This window comes from Macadamia integrifolia, chromosome 7, assembly GCF_013358625.1.
Source record: "Macadamia integrifolia cultivar HAES 741 chromosome 7, SCU_Mint_v3, whole genome shotgun sequence".
NCBI lineage: Eukaryota > Viridiplantae > Streptophyta > Magnoliopsida > Proteales > Proteaceae > Macadamia > Macadamia integrifolia.
In genome coordinates this window covers 33,404,676-33,426,165 of record NC_056563.1, presented here as the reverse complement: position 1 = coordinate 33,426,165, position 21,490 = coordinate 33,404,676, and the positions used below count along the sequence as shown (strand labels likewise).

General features: G+C 37.8%; 2 protein-coding genes across 4 annotated transcripts; one reads left to right on the top strand and one right to left on the bottom strand.

Annotated features, from left to right (window-relative positions):
• Positions 1-23: 23 nt before the first annotated feature.
• LOC122084619 (protein DCL homolog, chloroplastic) lies at positions 24-8,077 on the bottom strand. Of its 3 annotated transcripts, none has more exons than XM_042653013.1 (3): positions 7,544-8,070; positions 1,450-1,564; positions 24-480 (listed from the first exon to the last, which is right to left on the bottom strand). In XM_042653013.1, exons 1-3 carry the CDS (start codon positions 7,870-7,872, stop codon positions 301-303), a joined length of 624 nt encoding a protein of 207 aa, XP_042508947.1. In that variant the 5' UTR covers positions 7,873-8,070; the 3' UTR covers positions 24-300. The 3 variants fall into 3 exon arrangements, with proteins under 3 accessions (XP_042508947.1, XP_042508949.1, XP_042508950.1); XM_042653015.1 differs by lacking the exon at positions 24-480 and adding an exon at positions 542-1,016 and having other exon boundaries at positions 7,544-8,077; XM_042653016.1 differs by lacking the exon at positions 24-480 and adding an exon at positions 542-1,047 and having other exon boundaries at positions 7,544-8,075.
• A 5,380-nt stretch (positions 8,078-13,457) lies between these two features.
• Positions 13,458-15,905, top strand: LOC122084655 (F-box protein At1g47056-like). Its single transcript, XM_042653076.1, has one exon. It carries the CDS (start codon positions 13,685-13,687, stop codon positions 15,341-15,343), a length of 1,659 nt encoding a protein of 552 aa, XP_042509010.1. The 5' UTR covers positions 13,458-13,684; the 3' UTR covers positions 15,344-15,905.
• The last annotated feature ends 5,585 nt before the right edge of the window (positions 15,906-21,490 follow it).

Genomic DNA, 21,490 nt, shown 5'->3' with positions numbered 1-21,490 from the left:
TGTTTTCAAGTAGACAGAGAAAATTCAAAAATAAACCATTTTCATGCCCAATAAACATAAATCATTAGAATCCATCACCAACCAAATAAAAACAAGGATAAATCCACACTATATCTATTACAACAGAAATTGGTAGATGTGCATTTGTATGTGAGGTCACTGTTTCTAAAGAACTATTTCTGTCCCTAAAGCACAATCAGATATAGCTCCAAGATAATCCTACATCCAAATGTGAACTAAGCTAGAGGATTTTTACAAGGGAACTAGTAACCCAAGTCCGATATAACCACCTTTGGTTAGTTAAAACCACTTTCCACGGCCACGTTTGTAATGTTTATGAATGAAACTTTCAGCATGAGATGGGTACTTATTATGAATGTACGCTCGAAGACACTTCTGGTATGAGAAGTCTATCCATCCACCATCTGTTCGCACAACGAACAAGCACCTTGAGCATCTAAACTGTGGATGCCTATCAACCTTCCAAAAGAAAAGAAAATGATGAGACATCAACTTCTTTGATAGCTAACATGAAAACAACTGAAACATATTTTGCTCATACTATACCATAGATTCTATCATCATTAATTAACCATGTACCCAGCAAACATTGAGCAAGGATCTCAAAGGCAAGATTGCACCTTTGTTAACAAAGATTACACCATTCTGCTGAATTTACATTTGGCAGTAAGAACTGCATCAGCCCAGTAGTGTTTAGGACACTCATGTCTAGTAACAGAGTACGCATCGTTTCACAGATATGTCTGTGTTTACAAAAGACAAATTTGATCATGAAAAAATCAGATCTGAAATGGGTTTAACTAACAAGCTCGCATGCCCTTGTCAGGAATTCTCCAATCAGAACAATGTTGATCACCTAGTGCCCATCATAGAGAGTACCAATACACAAGTGGTCGCTTCCCAAGCAAGCATCCAAGCAGAGAAGCACATCTTCGGAACAGCCCATAAACACCTTCAATCCCTTCAAAGTGATGGTCATCATGTTTACCCATCATCTGGATGTTGCATTAGAAACCCAAAGGATTCCTCCAAGATGAAGAGGTTAGTTTATGAGAGACCAAGAAATTGATTGTTGTATCTGCATATTATAAGTGTGCTACATTTGGGACCCCAAACTTCACCTTGAAGCACTATATTCAGATGGTATTACACCAAAGAAACCAAATGTTATAGGGTCAATCACCGTTGCAATATTTTCAAAACCCAAGAGCTCTTGTTGATGCACTTAGTCTCGAAAATATATAGCATAGATGGAGTACATTTTTTCGCAATTTATACTTGACCTCAAAGCAGTATAAAATTTCTTGAGCAAGCTTCCATGGAAAGTCACAAATATAATTTCTCATTATCATAATGGTTAAATGAATGAAGCAATTCAACCAAAAATACTAAACAATCCTATAAAGATCTAAGTAGAATGTAATTTACCATGATAGAATCAAGGCCGCAGCCAATTTTATCTTCAGAATGGGGGTGATATGCAAGGAGCTTCTCCACCACAGCTTTCTCATGCTCAGCTGTCAAGCGCTCCCCATCCATATACCTGGCAGTATGTAAATTTGTCAAACAAGGAGTAGTTCATTCGAGAGGTTCCTGAATATAAACTATTCTCATAGAGCAACAAGGAAAAGCGGTTAAGGTAGGGGGGGGGGAGGGAATTAATACTTTTCCTTGTTTTTAAAAAATAAATATGTAAAGGGCTGTGAATGCCATGCCATTAGTTCTCAGTTGAATAAAAACATATCCACAGAGAATAGCACTCAGCCTTGTGGATTCCTAGAGCTCTATGGATGCTCTATATCCGCACAGTAGCAGAGAGACCTAAACACACAATAGGTTCAATGTGACTATCGCGGTCTGCCAATAGATAACTTACAATAGTAAATCCATTAGGCTCTTAGTAGGACTTCCACTAACATTACTAGACTAATTACAATCAAATAAGGAAAGAAATAAAAACCAAAGACATTTCTTAACTCTAGGACTTAAGTCACAACACGATAGGGAGACCCCATACCGTAGTAAACACTGTACATATCTTAACAATTCTACACATGATTTAGTACTAGAACACACAAAATTCAATGAAAACAACTAAAATATGCATTAGGAATAATAAAAAAATCATTTAATATTCCACAATTCAAAGTGTAATACTCCCCAACACTTTGTTCCACCAAGAAATGTAGGTGATTTGTCCAAAAAATCACAAAATTTGGGGTTTTTTAGAGTTTTCCCCCTCTAATAGGTGAAACCACTCAAAATTCACAAAATAAGTCGAAACTTCGACCCATTTCAATTGAAACAACGCTTTTATATACACTGTTTGTACCAAATTTCATCCAAAACTGCGAACTTTGATTGAAATTCTTACAACCTAGTGAGTTGACCTGCATTTTGTTCTGACCTCTGTCGAAACTGAAATATTTCATGAAATCTTGGCCGTTTCGACTAGAATAAGAACAATGCTCCACATTGAGATTTCCTGCCAACTTCTGGACCTTCAATTGAATCATACCCCATGTTTTTGGTTTCATTCATAACAACTACTTTTTCCAGGAAGCCACAATACAATTGCAAAATAGGACAGAAATCATCTACTACAATGAAAAGCGATGACAGGAACGGGAGGAAAGGGGAAGAAAAAAGAAAAATGAAGGAGATGAAATAAACTTGATGTTCCAACTGAGATTTACCAGAAACAATTGAGTTTCCAGCATGTGCTCTCAATTCCTATTCATGCACGAAAGAAGGGGCAAAAGATGTGGGGGAAAAGCATCACTTCCTACAAATTTGTCCAGTGATTGAAAAGCTAGTGAAATTCAGAGATTTGCACATAAACTCATCAGAAAGAGAGAGAGAGAGGGAAGAATGGAATTGGCTTTACAGCAGTCATGGTGAAATACAGCACCTGTGAACAAGAGAGACCTTCAGAGAGCATTCCCATTCACATGCACGTCCCTTGATTTTCTTTTCCCCTATTTTAATGCAGAAAGGGTGAGACACTTCTTGCAGGAATTAGATTCCACTAAAATGTCTTGTGCCCCACCCCCCCTCCCCTAAATGTTTTCTCAGGAAAGGTAACCAAATGAACCAATAGTCCAAATTTCCCACTTGTCCTTCCAAACAACATCTGCAAAAGCAATCTAATGCAGCCTTCTTTTTTTTCTTTTTCCTGTCCAGCGATTACAAAACCACTCACACACTCTTCTTCCTTTTTAACTCCATTCCAATTTTCATATTCATCAATCCATCCCAATACTTATCATTAATCGCATCAATCACTAACTCTTACCATAACTAGCAAACAGCCACCTTCTATTCAATGCCTTGTTTTCACTACAAGAACCACCACTGCCACACCCCATTGCACAGCTAAGAGAAATCAATTTTCACTGAGTGACCCCCTAGGGAATGCCCTCTTAAACTGTAATTTTATGTTTCATCAAACAGACAAACCTCTAACCATAGTTTCTTTAATTTCTCTTATGAATCCCTTTTTGAAAACTCTAATCATGAATTAAAGTTCAATATTTCTTCTTTAAGTTTCTTGGGAGTTCAAAAAGCATATGTTCCCTGGCAGTCCAATTGACAATTTTAGAGTTCGCATGCACATGGTCAGGTTTGCAGATAACATTTTTACTAAAGATAAAGGGCGGATTTGGATCTCAAATGCCCTTTTCTGTGAAAATGTCACATAAGGAAGTTCATTCCTGTATTTCAAAGAATAAGGAAACAGTATTAAACTCTAGTATCATTCTACTGCACTTGTACTCGTGCAAAAGAAATAACATTAAGGGGAAAAGGTTTCTGGTCATGTCATATATTTCTGCCACATGGAATGATTTGGTCATTCTGAGCCGCCTTATTTATTTATTTATTTATATATATATATATATATAGGATATGCTCAACAGAAACATACGTATACAGAAAGCACATCTGATCTGCGGAACTCAATCCAGAATACGCCACCAATTCCACCTACGATTGTGGCTGCCAACTCCTTCAAAATCTTTTGAAGTGCTTGGCCAGTCTGCCAAAAAAACAGCACATCTATAATGCCTTACATTCTTTTGACGGCTCTCTTCAAAACTCTTCTAGTTCTCCCAATCCAAACCACCCAGCAGATAGCAAAACATATTAGTTTCCATACCAAAGCTCTTGGAGAGAATTCAACCAGTGAACCACTGAACAAAGATATAATTTAGGAAAGGGCACACCATACCCAAACAAGCTTAATAACTTTTCATAAGCAAATAGCCTATTCAAATTTGAGGAACGTATGATGGTAGGTTTATTCATCTTTAAAATATAAATATCACCCGCTTGCCGAACTGATCCTTATTCTTGAATTGCTCCAAAGTTAAAACCTTCTTTAGGGAAAGTACCCATGCACAAACACAGAACTTTGAGAAGAGCTTTACTTTTCCAGATGCATACCATATCACCAATTTTTTTACTCTTTATCACAATACAATAAGACTTTACATATAACCTTGATCATTGAATAAATGCGAAATTTTCTATATAAGCCATATTTCAAAATTTAGTGGCCTATCTAAGTTGTAAGGCCCACCATGTATAGGAATTTTCCACTTGTTTTTCCAATTAAGCCTGTTCTTTAGAGAAAAATGAATTTCCAACAGTGCCATCTAGCAGTTATTGGTCACCATGCTTGAAGCAGTTCCTGCACTGCCAGTGTCAAAAACTGGCCCTGTTTTGTCGGAGGATCAAATAGTAGATATCTTTGTCAGCAATCATATAGAAGAGCATACTCAGAATTCTGTAGAGTAACTTTTGTGGAACAAAATCCTCATCCCATCTCCTCAGGTGAGTGATACACCACCTCCATTTAGTTTTCACAAAAAAATAGTTAGTTCAGAGTATAGCATTTTAAGTTGGAAAATTTATGGTGCTCCTTTGCTTTTCCTCATTATGTGTCATTGTAATGAAAAATGTCTCAAGTGACAATATAAAGACAATAACTTTCTCCTCTTAAATTCTTACCTTAAAAGACTACCAGAATGTCAATCCTCATACTCAATGATCAAGTGTCTCCCAACAACAACTTCACAACAAAGGTTGTGGAAATCAAGTGAAGTAATGTAGGGATAGATTTGGACAAGCCAAACTAGACCCAAACAACAGGATCTTGTAAACCAAAGAACAACCAAAATTCACCCAACAGTAGTCAACACAACAGTCCAGTACTAGTCAGCCAACAGTCCTTCGAACCCAGAATTATCAAACTCAGAATCTGGAATTTTGAGAGTAAAGTTTGCACTAACAAATAGGATATCCAGTAACAGAAATAGAGTATGAATAAAATATGATCAAAGCCAAAACATCACTAGAATAGACAAATCAAGTCAAGACTCAATTCTGGACAGCAGGCTCTGAAACCAGACCATCGATTCTAATACTTCAGAAACTTCAGCAGTAGATGTTTAAGGAACAAGTAGCAAGTCTAAATACTAATTAGAAGGTCTAATCCCTTGCGAAAATATAAGCAACAACCAACCTTGACAGGAATCAGAAATCAGACAAGAATTTCTGGGCAGAATCCATTATCGGCCAGGACTGCAGATCACTACACAGCAACTGAACCAGAGGTCTGATCTGTCTCAAAACTGGATCGAGTCCCCTTCTTAATGGTCCTAACAATCGACCAAAATCTCAAAGCAATCGGGTGGCCAGAACTCCAAAATAGACTAGGTCGACGGAATAGGAAACAAAGAGCTTAACCCAGAAATTTCTGTAGAAAAATTCAGATTACTTACCTGTACCATGAAGAAAAGAACCAATAAATAAGACCAGAAATAATAACAACCCACTCGGACTTCTCACCGCAGAGTGTCGATTGGATCAAACACCAATCCCTAGGCCTTGATCAAACACAAGGAATCACCATTGATACCCAGCGGCAGCAACAAGAGAGTTTTCTTTTAAATTCAAATCGTGGCTCATAAAAGAGCCATATCCTTTATTTATAATGATGGGGAGGGTTTACAAGTAATAGTAACTCAGAGTTACTAAATATGAGTTACTAAAAATTGATTACAAGAAGTTACTAAAAACTGGAAATTAGAATCTAATGAAAATAGAAACTAGTCTAGACAGAAATTAGAAACTAACAATGACTTGAAATTATAAACTAATTTAGGTACTGAAATTATAAACTAAATAACCCCATTTAAAAAGGAAACTAAAGAAAAAGGAAACAAATCACTGAATCCCATATGCAACCTTAGAACCCCTAGTTTAGACCCATAAAAGTAGCCCAATACACTCCAAACCACATGGACTGAAGGCCCAACACGTATACAACCCAACCCTAAACTTATTCCTAATAAAACAAGCCTAGTTTGGTAATTAATCTGCATCATGAAGGACATGTAGCCTAAAAGTCATGAGGACTGCTAATGAATGAGTTAGTGTTCGTCAGTGTATTTTGATGTTTATGAGAAAAGTTATAGGAAAATTAGAGTGAGTCCAGAACTTACCAATGATACATTACTAAGGATATAATTATTTGAAAATATGTCAAACAATTAATGGGTGTTCATTGGGAACTGGCCTCTTGTAGATATTAAACAAAAATTCAAAATCTCAACAAAGTGAACAGTATTATTTTGATGTTAAAAAAAGGGCTCATAAAGATTCTAGTCATCTGCATCCAGTTTTAAGGTGACGAAATATTTCTGGATGCAAATGTTTCAGAATCAGTCATGTGATACCTTTGGTTGCAAATGTTTCATGAGAAGAAGAGCCAGCTGAAGCTATCTTATATACTAATTCATACACAAAGACTTTTTCAAAGACCTGGAAGCAAAAGTATCATCGAGACTTCATTTTGTTGAACCATAAACAAAATTCTTCCTAGTCTAGCATTTTATAATGAAGTCAAGCTCCAACAGCACCCCCCCCCCCCCCACCACCCTCTTTTTTATTTGAGATCGGGAAGGTTCATGCCTAACCCAACATAAGACGGGTAGTTTCAGTATTGACATTATCTTCTAAACCTATAAAGGGAAAAGGAGATTCAGAGGAATTGTTTGTTAAGTATTATACATGATATAAATAGAATGAGGGCGCCATCTTTAAGTTTACTGAGGAAAGGAAGCAATCCAAATAAATTCTAGTTCCGTTCTTTGCATCATTAATTTAATCAAATTTCAAAACCAGGGGTGAAGAATGCGTTACTGAATAAATATCCAGTAGCTGGGTTCCTCTAAAATATTCTTTCGGTCAAAGCCCAACCAACGGGGAAGAGTTAGGTCGTATATGACCCAATTGATTCCACATATGCTTCAGTTGAATAATACCAACTGACGCGGACAAGGTTTACGAAGGTAGGTATTCAACCCAAAGTCCAATTCACGCGTTTGTGGAGCCTCTAGTTTTTCATTGAATCATCAGTTCTTACTTCTTACTACTCCTAGATTCTAATTGAGAATTACTAATAATATCAGGAAGAAAAAGAGACAACGTATCTTGTTGGAAGCAGTTGCAGTGGTACCTGTCGGAGTGAAGAATTTCTTTGGTGAGCGAAATAATGGGTTCGATGTCACAGAGTATCTCGGCTTCTCTATTTTTCCACTTCCTGTAGTCGGGGCTGTCCATCCGAGAGCGCTGCAGAGCATCTTTTGCACTCCGGGGGAATGCATCGTCGTGAGACAGAGACTGAGACTGAGACTGCAACAGAGACTGAGAAAGCTCGGCGGCCGTGCAAACGGACGGTCTGCCCGCTGAAATGAGGAAGCCAGAGACGGAGGAGCCGCTTTGCTGTTGGAGTCTCAGACTCCTCAGCCGTGGAATCCCTTTCAGCAGAAGCGGAGCAGCAGCCATTGCCAGATTTCAGCTTCACTAATTGCTTTTAGAGTGAAAAAAAAAAATATTGAGAAAGGTCTCCGAACGGATGGCCTGTTTGGGTAACGACAGTGGGGAGGACAAATAATGAAGGAAAAATCTGATAATTTTTTTAGGGTTTTCGAAAGTTGGGTTGTTTGGATCTTTAGAGCTTGGATCTGCTGTGCGTACGATCATCTGATTGCATATGTGAAAGATTTATGGTTATACAATAAAGATTTAACACTTATCCTATTTTCTGTCATTATAAAGGTGATGAAGAGTATATATATGGATATAGAAAGTGATAGGTGTTGAATCCTCACATGCATGATCAGATGATAATGTGGAGCGGATCCAAATTCGACTATGTAAATGTATAGGAAGACTTTTAGACAACAAAATCCTTTGTTTCATTTACTTTTATACCCTTCACCGTGCCTTCTTCAAAATCCCATCAAATTTGATAGGATTTTGAGGGAAAAGTGGGAGAAAGTTGATACTTTATCACCCACCTTCTTCAAAAGCCAATCAAACTTGCTTAAGAAAAAATACAACACTTCTTTCTTCATTTGACTATTCTTACCTTGAAAGTGATAGGTGTTGAATCCTCACATATATGATCAGATGATAATATGTGGAGCGGATCCAAATTCGACTGTGTAAATGTGGAGGAAGACTTTTAGACAACAAAATCTTTTGTTTCATTTACTTTTATACCCTTCACCGTGCCCTCTTCAAAATCCCATCAAATTTGATAGGATTTTGAGGGAAAAGTGGGAGAAAATAGATACTTTATCACCCACCTTCTACAAAAGCCAATCAAACTTGCTTAAGAAAAAATGCAACACTTCTTTCTTCATTTAACTATTCTTAACTTGAAAATCCACAACATGGGCCCAAACCCTAATCTCCTTGCCATCCATGGCTGATTCTATTTATTCAATCCCCACCCATGAAGCAACTATTTGTGCAGTTGGTTGGTTCCTGATGATAGGTAGTGTAGGACTCTTGGCTTTTTGTTTTTTCTTTTGGGTAACGTGGACTGTTGGCTTACAATGTTCCCCTAATAATGTGTTTCGGGAGTTCAATCCTCTTGATATCTTGATATCTCTAGGCAATTGATTTTTTAAAGGGACCCATGAATCGTTTTATGTTACATAGGTGCAAATTGGGTCTAGACTCTAGAATGGACAGTAAAGTTTTTGGTAATCTGTTTTAAAGAGATGGAATCTATATCTTGTCTTCACCTTCAAAAGAGAAAGCAGTAGCATTAAAAACTTCTCTATGTTGTATTCCTTTCCATGTTCTCACTATATTGTAAGGTAAGTAACATAAAGAAATCCTAAAAGATGAACTGATTTGCTTAGATCGAGTTTTTCTAAGCCACGATGAAATAAGAGTTCATTCATCAATGGTCATCATTGCACTTGGATAGAACAAGGGAACAATAAATAGATGATTCACTTACAAATTAGGTGGTTCAATCAAGTTCATGACAGGTTGGTGATTGGGCTCTATATTAGAGACAACTACACAAACATTTTCTCTTTGAATTACTTCGTATATGTGTGTTCATGTTTATCCTACGAGAGGAGCAATCAATGGGAGATCTAACGCATTTTGCAAAATGGAAAACCTAGTAATTTGTTATGCTTAATTGAACTAGGTAAAAAAATTTGAAGAGGAGGAGATTGTAGACTGAGTTCTCATTCACGAAGAATCCCCTCACCATAGACATATGATCCATTTCTACTTAACCCAACAATGGCATTTGCGATCATGAATGATAGGGTTTAGTCATAGGGTAACATCGCGATCGGAGAAAAAAAATCTTCATTTTGTAAATATGAAGGATAACTTTTGCTGAAATTGTGAATGAAGCTACCAATGCACAATTCATCTGTCATTCTTGTGTCATTCTTATTACCTAGCGAAAATGAAAAATCCAATCCTTCCATAATAATTCTACAACATACTAATAATCTTTTCCACGTCTCTAGTTTTTTTCTTTTTTTGATAAATTTGTTATTCCCTAGTCATAACTCATGAGTCCTACCCCAATAGGAGATAGATATCTCATTTCTTAGGGGATGAGAGGTAGACACATAGGGAAGCACTAACGTAGGCCACGTTCATAAATAGAAATATATATATATATATATATTTTCTTTTTTAAAATTTGAAAGTTTGAGGTATATAATTTTTTTCAAATTTGATTAGTGGGACCAAAGGGAACAACCAATCAAGGTGGTCAAAGGCAGCCATATATTGCACCGCTTAACATAATTATGATATTTAATGTTTAATGGTCCAAACCTAATCATTTCGTTCATTAGTGATATTTATTATTTTTCACAAAAAAAAAAATCTTATTTATTTATGAAAGGAAAATATTATTGTAATAAAGTAGTGAAGTAAGAATAAAGAAGTTGTAAAAAAATAATAATTTTTTTTTTCATTCAATGAGGGTATATCATATCAATTCACAATATTATCAAATAACTTTCAACATTTTGAAAATCTTATTTTTTTTACCTATACAGTAAATATTACTTTAAATCATTTTTAGGCATTAATTAAGGATCAATTAATAGAAGGTCATTTATTTAGTTCACTACTTTAGTCACAATAAGTTGCATCTTTTATCAAATGATGATTAATGAGCAACATTTGCTTCTAAGTATCTAAGAAAAAAAATCAAAAGAATCATTCCAATAGAGGAGGATGCAGTCTAGAGGGAGAACTCTCTCTCTCTCTCATGTTTGTGTGTGTGCCATTGGGGGGCTTTATTGATGATTTTTCAAGTTAAATAAGCAGATCCATTACAAGTTTTTGATAATAAAGATCACATGTAAGTTCAGGATAGTTTCGATCAACATTCTCTCTCCCATTTATTTTATAGATAAATAACATTAATTTTTAGGTCAAGTTTTTCTTCATCCATGACGAAGAAGAGAATCTCTTAACCATGGAATTCGATGAATAAATGAAAAACTCTTAAAATAGTATCAAGTTTTTATTTTTTTCATGATATTCGATAACGATCTTGATTAGAAAACTAAGATGGCGAACTATAATAATAATAATCACACCTCAATGGCTAAATTCTTTTCACTCAGCCTTAAGGAAAAACTGTTGCCTTTTTCCCTTTAAATGTTCAAATACTTAAACCGCTATACAAAGACTTTAAAAAGAAATAAGTTAAAAAGGAACCGAAAGTACCCCATGAGTTGATAAGAAGAGATACAAAGAGGCAATCAATATTATCTTCTTGAATCTTTAATCGTGCTGATCGTGCACGAGGCCCACTAGCCAAGGTTTTAAAAATCAGAATGGGCTAAAGTGTAGTTGTGGATAGATCCATGTCAAACCTTCATCTGACCGATCCACTGTATAGAGTATAGACAACCAATATTCGACAACAAAATATTGGTGAGGTCAGCTAAGGTTGTTTAAAAACTCAAAATCGGGGTACAGATCGGTCTCAGACACTCAACTGATTCTGATTCTGATTTTGATTCAAATCGTCTTAAAATTGGCTAAAATCGATTAGAATTGTTCACACTTGGCCTAATCCGATCCGACTCAGTTGCTATCAATGTCTTGACTGACTAATCCTTATCCCTATACTTTCATAGTTGAGCTATTTATTTTAGGTGGATGAATGATTTGGCTGAAAGTTAAAAAGCAACTTAATAGATAATACATTTTTTTTTTTTTTTTTACTAACGACGGGTATCTAAGTCTTTGGTTTGACTAGTCCCACGGACTCATACTGATCCCACAAACACATGGACCAGGTCATATCAGGATTGAATGATAACCATTCAACTTTTACTGAAAGCAGTGAAGAGCACGAATATAAGTAACTTATCTATTATTTGGATTGCATTATTGTCATATTGTTCAACGCTTTGCCATCTTCAGACTCAAATTTCAACTTCCTACGCATAATTAGTTCCATTTGCTATCACACCATTGGGTGTGTCAAATAAATTGTACCTTTATTTTTGTCATCTATCTTTATATATATATATATATATATATATAAATTTTGCTAACAAAAATAAATATTGTCATTTTATATATATGCTCAAAAAATTTATAAGACTGACAACTTTTGATAATGATATAATGATAAGTCAATTTTAAATTATTTTGAAAACCTATTTTTATCTTTAAATGTTTTTTTTTCTTTATTTACTAATGTTCTTCAATAAATTTTGAGAATAAGACAAAGGATAATCAAAAGTTAAGTTCTTATAAATACACCTATAAAAGTTTCATTTAGAGACTTCCATGAAAAATATTATCTATATCTATTTGATGTCAATGAGAATGACTCCCCAAAACTATAGACTTTATGTTTTTCATTTTATTCTAATTAGTCAAACTCAATAACGTTTTTAGACACGATATAACGATTATTAAGAATTATGATTAATTGGTGAAAGGTTATATAAGTTGACCGCATAGATGTATGCTAGTAACCTCTCTCCCTCTAGCATGAAATCACATCTCTTTGCCCTCCTATGTATGAAATTGTATCATTTTTCGTAGGTGTGTTTCATTACATTGCTTGTTCAGAAAAATTGAAATATCCTCTCTCATTGCAATTTGGTTATTTATTTATTTTTGGTAAATAATTTATTAAAATTTTTGTTTTGTATGAAATAAAGAAGAATTGATTAATTCCAATTGCAATTTGATCAATTCCCTAGCTAGGAAGGCATTGTCTAAGCCGTGTATGATAATTTGGCCAACTTCCACAATGTGGTTGAGTGAATTTTGTAATTCATCTTCCACGTGCCCTACACGGGCAAATCAATAAATTTCTTGCTACAAAAAATAAAATAAAAAATAAAAGATCAATTGGGATTATTGAACTGAGTCAAATCCGACGATCCCAATGATTCCAATTGTATTTTTAAGTCAGGATTCCTAGGAACCTTGTAGGTATAGAAGATACCGGTCAAAACCAACGACTTAAAAATCGCAGGCGAATTGATCGACTCAGATTTGAATCAGTCAAGTCTATCCATCCATACTAGACTTCTAAGGTTAAAGAGTTTTTGAGCAATCTGGCCGATTCCTATAATAATCGATCAGGTCCGATCCCGATCTTTTAAACCCTAGTTTGTCAGATTCAGTATAGCCTGTGCTGGCGATGGAGGTTGAAATGTTGAATGTCAACAAGGAACTTTTGCCTTTCGGTCGTGTGGAGACTGGAGAATTGTATGAATGGTGCGGTGTCGCGTCGACGACGGTCACCTGTGTCGCCGTCATGACTCAGACTCTCGTTCCACGCGGTCAGTGACGTGGACTTAAGATCAAATGACTACGCGCACCACCCCTCTTCCCTCCCCGTTCCCCCGTTCCCCCGTCCCCACCATCCCCTCCACGGCTCCACCGGTCCACCCCCGTGGGCGCGGTTGACGGTAATAAATGATTCTATTTCACATGAAACTGCCCTTATCGTCGTCCATCCAGGAGGCATTAGGGCATGGATAAGGATTAGGGGCACCCGAAGAGGGCAAGGGCCAAGGGCAACCCAAAAGAAAAAGAAAGAAGAAAAAGAAAGAAGAAAAAGAAAGAAGAAAAAGAAAAAGAGAGGAAAAAGACAGAAAAACCCGAAGTTATAAGAAAGCCAGAATTAATTAGGACATCAAGTCCGCCACGTTCAGATGCATCATCGTCGAGCGAGAAGGAGCGCAGAGCCAGAGGAGACTCAGGAGAGGTTTCACACTAGTCCTTCTCTTTGTCCTTGCAGTTCTTGATTTAGGATTTCGATTGTTTCCGATCTCTGTGGATGGGCCAGTCGTCTTCGACTGCCGGAATCCCAGCGGCGTCAAGCCGTTGTTTAAGTAATTTCGACCATCATCGGAACAGGAGTAGATCCAACCCAGCCTTGATCTCTCTGATGCCAGGAGGCGATGCTGGTGCTGGTGCTGATGTTGATGTTGATGTTGATGATGTTGATGTCGATGTCGATCTACAGGAGAATGCTAACTACATATCCGATCTTCCCGACGAGTGCTTGGCGTACATTTTCCAGTCACTTGGTTCCGGTGACCGCAAGCGCTGTTCCCTAGTATGCCGCCGTTGGCTTCTTGTTGAGGGTCAGAGCCGACATCGTCTCTCCCTTAAGGCTGAGTCTGATCTCCTACCTCTCATCCCTTCGCTCTTGACTCGCTTCGATGCCGTCACCAAACTCGCCCTTAAATGCGACCGAAGATCTGCCAGCATCGGTGACGATGCTCTTGTCCTCATCTCTCTTCGTTGCCGTAACCTTACACGCCTCAAGCTTCGTGCTTGCCGTGAGCTAACGGACGCTGGCATGGCTGCCTTTGCCATTAACTGCAAGGGCTTGAAGAAGCTCTCCTGCGGTTCCTGTACCTTTGGTGCCAAGGGCATGAACACCGTCCTCGATCACTGCTCCTCCCTTGAAGAGCTCTCCGTCAAGCGCCTTCGCGGTATCAATGATGGTTCTGCTGCCAAGCCCATCGGCCCCGGCGTTGCTGCCTCGTCCCTTAAGACCATTTGCCTCAAGGAGCTCTACAACGGGCAGTACTTTGGACCCCTGATTATAGGCTCCAAGAATCTGAGGACCTTAAAGCTCTTCCGCTGCTCCGGGGATTGGGATAAGCTCCTCGAATCCATAGCGGATCGGGTTACTGGCCTCGTCGAGGTCCACCTGGAGAGACTCCAAGTTAGCGACGTTGGCCTCGCTGCGCTCTCTAAGTGCTCCAATCTGGAGATCTTGCACCTTGTGAAGACTCCGGAATGCACCAATGCCGGGCTTGTGTCTATCGCTGACCACTGCAAGCTCCTGAGGAAGCTTCACATCGATGGATGGAAGACCAATAGGATAGGTGATGAGGGCCTTATTGCCATCGCCAAAAGATGCACTAACCTTCAGGAGCTGGTTCTGATTGGTGTCAATCCTACCTCTTCGAGTTTGGGCCTGCTTGCAGCCAATTGCCAGAATCTCGAGCGCTTAGCGCTTTGTGGGAGCGAGACCATTGGTGATGCCGAAATTTCATGCATTGCTGCTAAATGCATCTCGCTGAAGAAGCTCTGCATCAAGGGTTGCCCTGTCTCTGACCATGGGATGGAAGCGCTCGCTGGTGGCTGCCCTAATCTGGTCAAGGTGAAGGTCAAGAAGTGCAGGGGAGTAACTGGCGAAGGTGCGGATAGGTTGAGGGCATGTCGGGGATCAATGGCTGTTAATTTGGATACAGGGGAAATCGATCATCAGGATGCTAGTGCCAGTGACGGTGGAGCACAGGACAATGGACTCGAGTTCCCTCCAGTGGTTAGCCACATCCCAGCTGGTGATAATCCATCTAGCAGTTCTGGTAGATCGGCATTGTTCAAGGGTAGGTTAGGCCTTTTCGGTGGGAGGAATTTTGTGGCCTGCACTTTCAGGAGATGGTCAAACAGTAATAGCAATTCGCACAGTAACTAGTGGAAACTGATGGAAAAAAAAAACAAAAAAAAAACAAAAAAAAAACCTAAGAATGGAGAAGGAAAAAAACAAAGAAAAGTTAGACCTTCTTTGTTCACATTGTTTTGTGTTGTATCATTGTTGTCTCCTTTCTTGTTTTTGTTTTTGTTATTGTTTGATGTTGTTTATTGCCTTCAAAATTGAGTCCATGCTGTTAGAAAGGGCAACTGCAAGAAATTTTCTTCTACCTCTTGCTTAACTGATGGCTTCAAAGCAAGAACGTCCATGCTTCTGTCGTTGGTTACTATCTCTACAACTGCTCTTATTGCTTCTTAATTTACTAATTGTAATCACTTTCTGTTGGCACTTTTGTCGTTCTGCTGTATTCTATCTTAATTCATTGAAGCTTATTATTTAAAGATCTATTAGGACGAGAGAAGATGGGCATGCAGATTGAGATATTTGTAGTAATAATAGATGCAGCAGTAAGATTTTCCCCATGCAGGTATATGAGTTTGAAAGCTTATGTATATTGTACAGTTGATTGACTATTTAATGTTGAAATGGAGGACTGATTCTTTTCCTTTCTGGACTTGTATATATGGTTTGCTGTGCAGTAATGTGGTGCAGGCAAAAATAGCTTGCTCTGTATTGTTGGTAAAGGGAGATTATGTGATTTGAAAACTACTAATTCCTCTTGATTGATGCATCTTGAAGTCTTGTTAATTTGTTTCTCTTTTTCAATGGAATAGTGGTTGCTTTCCATAAGACTGTTTTAATGTTTTATGTGTGGGACATTCTTCTCACTCATTGAGCATGATAAGCCCGAGGGAGACAGAAAGATTACATTTGCATTTGCATGCATACTTATTGGGTCGGAATCTTAAATGTTTGTGCATATACATTACCAGAAGATAGAAATTGGTGGTGCCATAGTGGCATAGGGGGTTACATGTGTGGAAGAGGGTTGGCAGTTGGCACCAATGGCTAAGCTTATCTATTACTCGGAAAATAGCAGTTGGTGTTGCAGCAGTGGCATTGGTTATGTCTTATGTTCATGAAAGAGGGTTGCCGCCAATGCCCAAGCTTGTCTCTGTCGTCACTAGTGATGATTTTCTGTACCATTTGATAACTTCAGTTGCTTGAATGCTTCAAAAAAAAATTTAGATGGTGTGCAGATGTTGGAACTTTGCGTTAGCAGATATATTTTCCATTTGCATTTAGATGACATTCTGTGCTCTCAGCACACAATGGGGATTACTGATGTCGGGGAATTGTTACTTTCTACATTTCTCCCCCGTATTTTTCTTCAGTGACTTTGATCTGTGGTTATCACCTGTCTGTGTGCATGGTTCTTGTTTGGTCTTGTTTATTTCATTTTGGTGACATGGATTATTGTATAGGTGCTTTGAAGTGTCTGATAGAAGGTTACTAGGAACTCTGGTTTACACATGATGCTTGTTAGTTTTCTCCTTTGGAATATGAAAATGACCATGTAGTTGTCTTAGACCATCTATTGTTTAACAAGATATCCTTTATACATCATGGCATTTTGCCTTTACTTGTGTAAAGCTTCCCACTGATCTGCTTTTTGTTGTTGATAGCATTCTTTTCTCTCAACTTTTGATGAACACTACTATGATTTTTACTACTGCAACTTTTATGTTAATGTTCGTTTTTTTTTTTTTTTTTTTTCATTTAATCATGGAAGTCTTTATCAATGCCTTCCCTCTATTGTTCATACTCTATGGGGGTTTCAGACACGAAATTATCCTTATTGAAAGTAGGAAAAAAAAGAGGGGGTGGGGGGGAGGAATGGGGGCCTCTTCATAACCTATTTGATCCTCTAGATCTTTGTTGGTTGCAATTAAAAGGTTCTTTGGTATCTGATGCGGTGAAAATTGACCAGCCGATCTTCCTTGCATCTCCTGAGGCTCCAACAGACTTGCACAGAAGAGGAGGCAGGGGAGAGTCGGGCTGACCCAACGGGGGACTCTCCGATGCCTAAGTCAGATATTTCCACAGCAGATACTCAAGAGTATTGAGTTAAAAGAGAAGTGATCGATCTCCCATGATGGAGGTTTACCTTGGTATTTATAGGTTGTTGATGGAGAGAGGAGGGGCGTTTATGGAGAGTTTTGTTTAGACGTAGAGTCTTGGAAGGGAGTGGCTCTGTGATTCTGGGAATATTTTAGGTTCCAGGGCATGTTCTGAGAATATTTCCCTTTGATCTCGGAGGTGCAAGTCGTGAGAGGAGTGGATGTCTCTGATGACGTGTAGTGGATAGAGTCCTACCCCCGTGATCAGGATCACGTCCCTTGAATGTAGGAGTGGATGTGTGCACATTTCTGGGTGCCTTACTTGACTGTGCCGAGCCTAGGTGACAGGTCAGTCCAGCCGAGGTGACTGGTTGGCATGAAGAGAGGCCGAGGTGGCTGCTCGGCATGAGGAGAGGCCGAGGTGGCTGCTCGGCATGAGGAGAGGTCGAGGTGGCTGGTCAATCTTCTGTTCAAGTTTACATGCACACTTCAGCCGTGCTGAGGAAGGGGATATATTTTGCCTCATCAATATCAAAGTTTGGTTGACCAGTTTTGTGTTTGTGAGAGTTTTATTTGACAAGGTTGTCTTGCGTAGTGCTTTAGATTATGTTTTTTTAGTTTCCTTCACAATTTCTTAAATGGGAGTTGATTAGTTCTAACCATGAACGCATTGGTTGGCCTTCTAGTATGTTTGAACAGGTAGATCAAGATTGTGTTTTTTGTTAGCATTTGGTGCTCTCTGGAGAACTTGAGGGTTTTTTGGTTCTCTCAAGTAGTTCTTTCAAGTGAAGCATATGAATATTTGCATTTCATCTAAGGGTGTTAATCGCTTTGGATTCGGTTTAAACGGTTCGGTTTGGTTCGCATATATTTTGATTGAAATCATAACCGCGTCATTTACTAAACGGCTGTACTTTTTGAAATCGTAACCATTTAGTAAACGGTTTTGATTTCTACGGTTTTTAAACGGTTTTGATTTTACGGTTTGAAATGGTTTCAGTTTTGATTTATTCTATACGGTTTTTAAACGGTTAGCAATCGGTTTGTTAGTTTATTCGCATGTTTACTAAAATTTGTTTTTGGTGATAAACGATTCAATCTTGAGAATGTGAAATACAAACCATTATGTGTTTATTAAAACAATCAAACAACTAAGCAAAAGAAAATATTTTGATAAAAAATAGTCTCAAACGCATCTAACAAGTCAGTAAGTAATGCTTATAACAGGGATTTTCTTCTTCTCGCCCCCCCCAAATAATGTGTTATAATATTAGAAAATGTATATTTAATATGCTATGGTATAAGCAAAAATTGCATTTTTATTAGTATACATTTTACTTAGTGCGTTGGATTAATTTAATCGACATTCCAAATAATGAGCAAATTACCTCTAGAATTGCTTACAGGTTTGTAGCACTCAATCTTTGAATCAAAAGAGATACTAATGATGTTTTGCAATCACCTTATTTAATCTTTGAACGGGTTAATCGGATCAGTTTTGACAGTTTAAATGGTTCGATTTTCACGATTTTAATTCGGTTTGAAACCACAAGTTAAAAGGCTCGGTTTGGTTTCAATTCGTTTAGCTAATTGGCCTGAAACTTGAAATCATAACTGAATCATTTACTAAATGGTTTTGCGGTTTCAGTGTAAATGGCTCGATTTGATTTCTATAAACAGTTTCGATTTCAAATTCACATCCTTAATTTCATTATTCCTAAAGCTCAGGGCAGGTTGCTTGAGCTCAGGGCATGGTACTACGAATTATAAACACATTCTGAAACTTAGTTCTTCTCTATTTTCTCGCTTCAGAATGAAATCTAGATTTAGATTCTTACCAAGAATGCATATGATAATCTATTATGATATCAATCTCAGTGAAATAATGGTTGTTCGTAGACTAGACTGCCATTTGGGTTCTGTGTTCATTGCTGGAATGGGTATGTCTTGGTCTATTGAGAAAGTGGAAATCTTTTTTCATTTTTTTTCATCATGTTCCCATGTTGAATTGCTGCAAATCATGATTCTTCAAGCCAAAGTACTAATAATCAAATTTTATTTTATTTTTCCTTTTCGCTAATCCACTAATAATTTTTTTTTTTTTTTACTTAATAATGAAGATAGTCGTTTCACTTTTCCTTTACAAAAGCCTATTACTTTGCTCCCTTTCTGCATGGTTTCACGTGTACAAAAAAGAGCCTGCGAAGCTGGTCCTTTATTTAGTTGGGTATAGACACCGTTTAAGTGCGATGTGTGTCTCATCTCACGTGTAAAATGGACGATATCCACCTAGCTATCACTGTTTCAAAAATTGGGATTTGGATTGGTGAATCAGCATATTTGGATTGGAATCAGCTAGGATTGATCTTGATTTTCACCTATTCCCGAATCAATATAAGAAACCTTAGACTCGTGGAGTTTTTAGATTTGAGTGCCAATTTTAGGTTCTGATTCTCATCTGATAAGAACTGATTTGATCCTTAATTCCATGTTGTGGGTTCTTCATCCTAGTATGGAAAAAAAGATTCTTATAAAACTGTGTGCAACTTGTAAGGAGCACAAGAGTGCAAAGATGCAAAATCAAACCTAAGACTGTGCATTCATTCACATAATCTCTAATTCACCCTAACCATTTGGGTAATCCACGATGGATATGTAACAATAACATAACATAACATATACTAACATCTCCCTCTTGGTACACTACTTTGCTTCCATAGCAAAAGAAACAATCCCTCAACAATTAAATTGTGCACCAATACGGGTGTGCTGTAATCATTTTTCTATATATATGTCTGTTTCTAATTTAAAATATATATATATATATATATATATCTTTATATCTATGATCCTCTGCCAAGGATGCAGCAGTGCGACAAGAATTCAACAGTTGAGACAACATCAGCACACACCTCGATGCCATACCGATCATCAAATCTCCGGTCACACGTATTCCATGGGCAGGCCTGAACCTTTGAAGGTGTCGAAGGTAGGCCTTTTGTTTTTGGGTAAATGTCAAAGGTAGGTCAGCCGCAATGGAATCCTAATCTCCACGTTAATTTTTTTGGGTTATTTTGGAACAAAATGTCTCTTCTTCCAACCATTTATTTTCAATGCAGGAATGGGTCCCACACCCACTACCTCTATAAAGCGGGATCGCAGCCAGTGGAGACTCTTTTTGAAATTCAAATACGAATATGGGTTCCATCACTTTCATGAAAAAACATGAGAGAAAGAGAACAAAAGTTGTCTAACAGTTTTTCAGGTATTGAGATCAGATCAGCTGTCAGTAATGACTCTGGCTGATACATTTTGATCGATACCATATCAGTGGTACTGGAAACAAGGAAAGGGAAAGAGAAAGGCTAAAACCCACTTAAGTATTTGAAGAGAAAAGTGGTTTGATCAAACCTAATCGGCCAATCCTTATTGGTATTATAATCGGATTGACAACTGATCCAGTTGCAAAAACTTTAGAATCAGCTGCTCCAGAAGTTTCAGAATCGAGTTCGGTTATGGCTAATTCTGACTCCATTGATTTGATTTTGGTTTTTAAAAGAACCCGGATTCTCTCCTGAATCATGATCTCCTATAACAATTGATCTCCTATAACAATCTTACAGCAGTCATTGGGTGTGAATCCCACATCCAAATATGAATCATATGACCCCACAGGCCCACACCAATTTTGAAACGTAATGGGAGAGGCATCCATGATTTATTGAAGTGCTTGGATAAGAGCATTACGTTGCAGATTTGGAACCATACATCAAAATCAATGTCGTATGCGTGATTCAGACATTTCGATTGATTTGATCTGTCTTATAGTTTCAAAGCAATAATTTTCCTTTTTTTTGACTAATCGAATGGGAACCTCTCTTCGTAGTCATGGGCCATCAACGAAGTCTCCCACGCAACCGCCATGGCTACTTCCACTTGGGTTAAGATTACTTGAAAAATCCTAATGCTACATTTGTGGCACTAATGTATGATAAATACTCAAACCAAAGTATACATGTCATCTTCGCTCTGAGTCATCTTCCACATTATCATTTAATCTTCTGTTAAACATCAGCCATGGAGTGTTGGACAGATTGGTCAAATAACTGAAAAACAAGAAGGGAAGAGT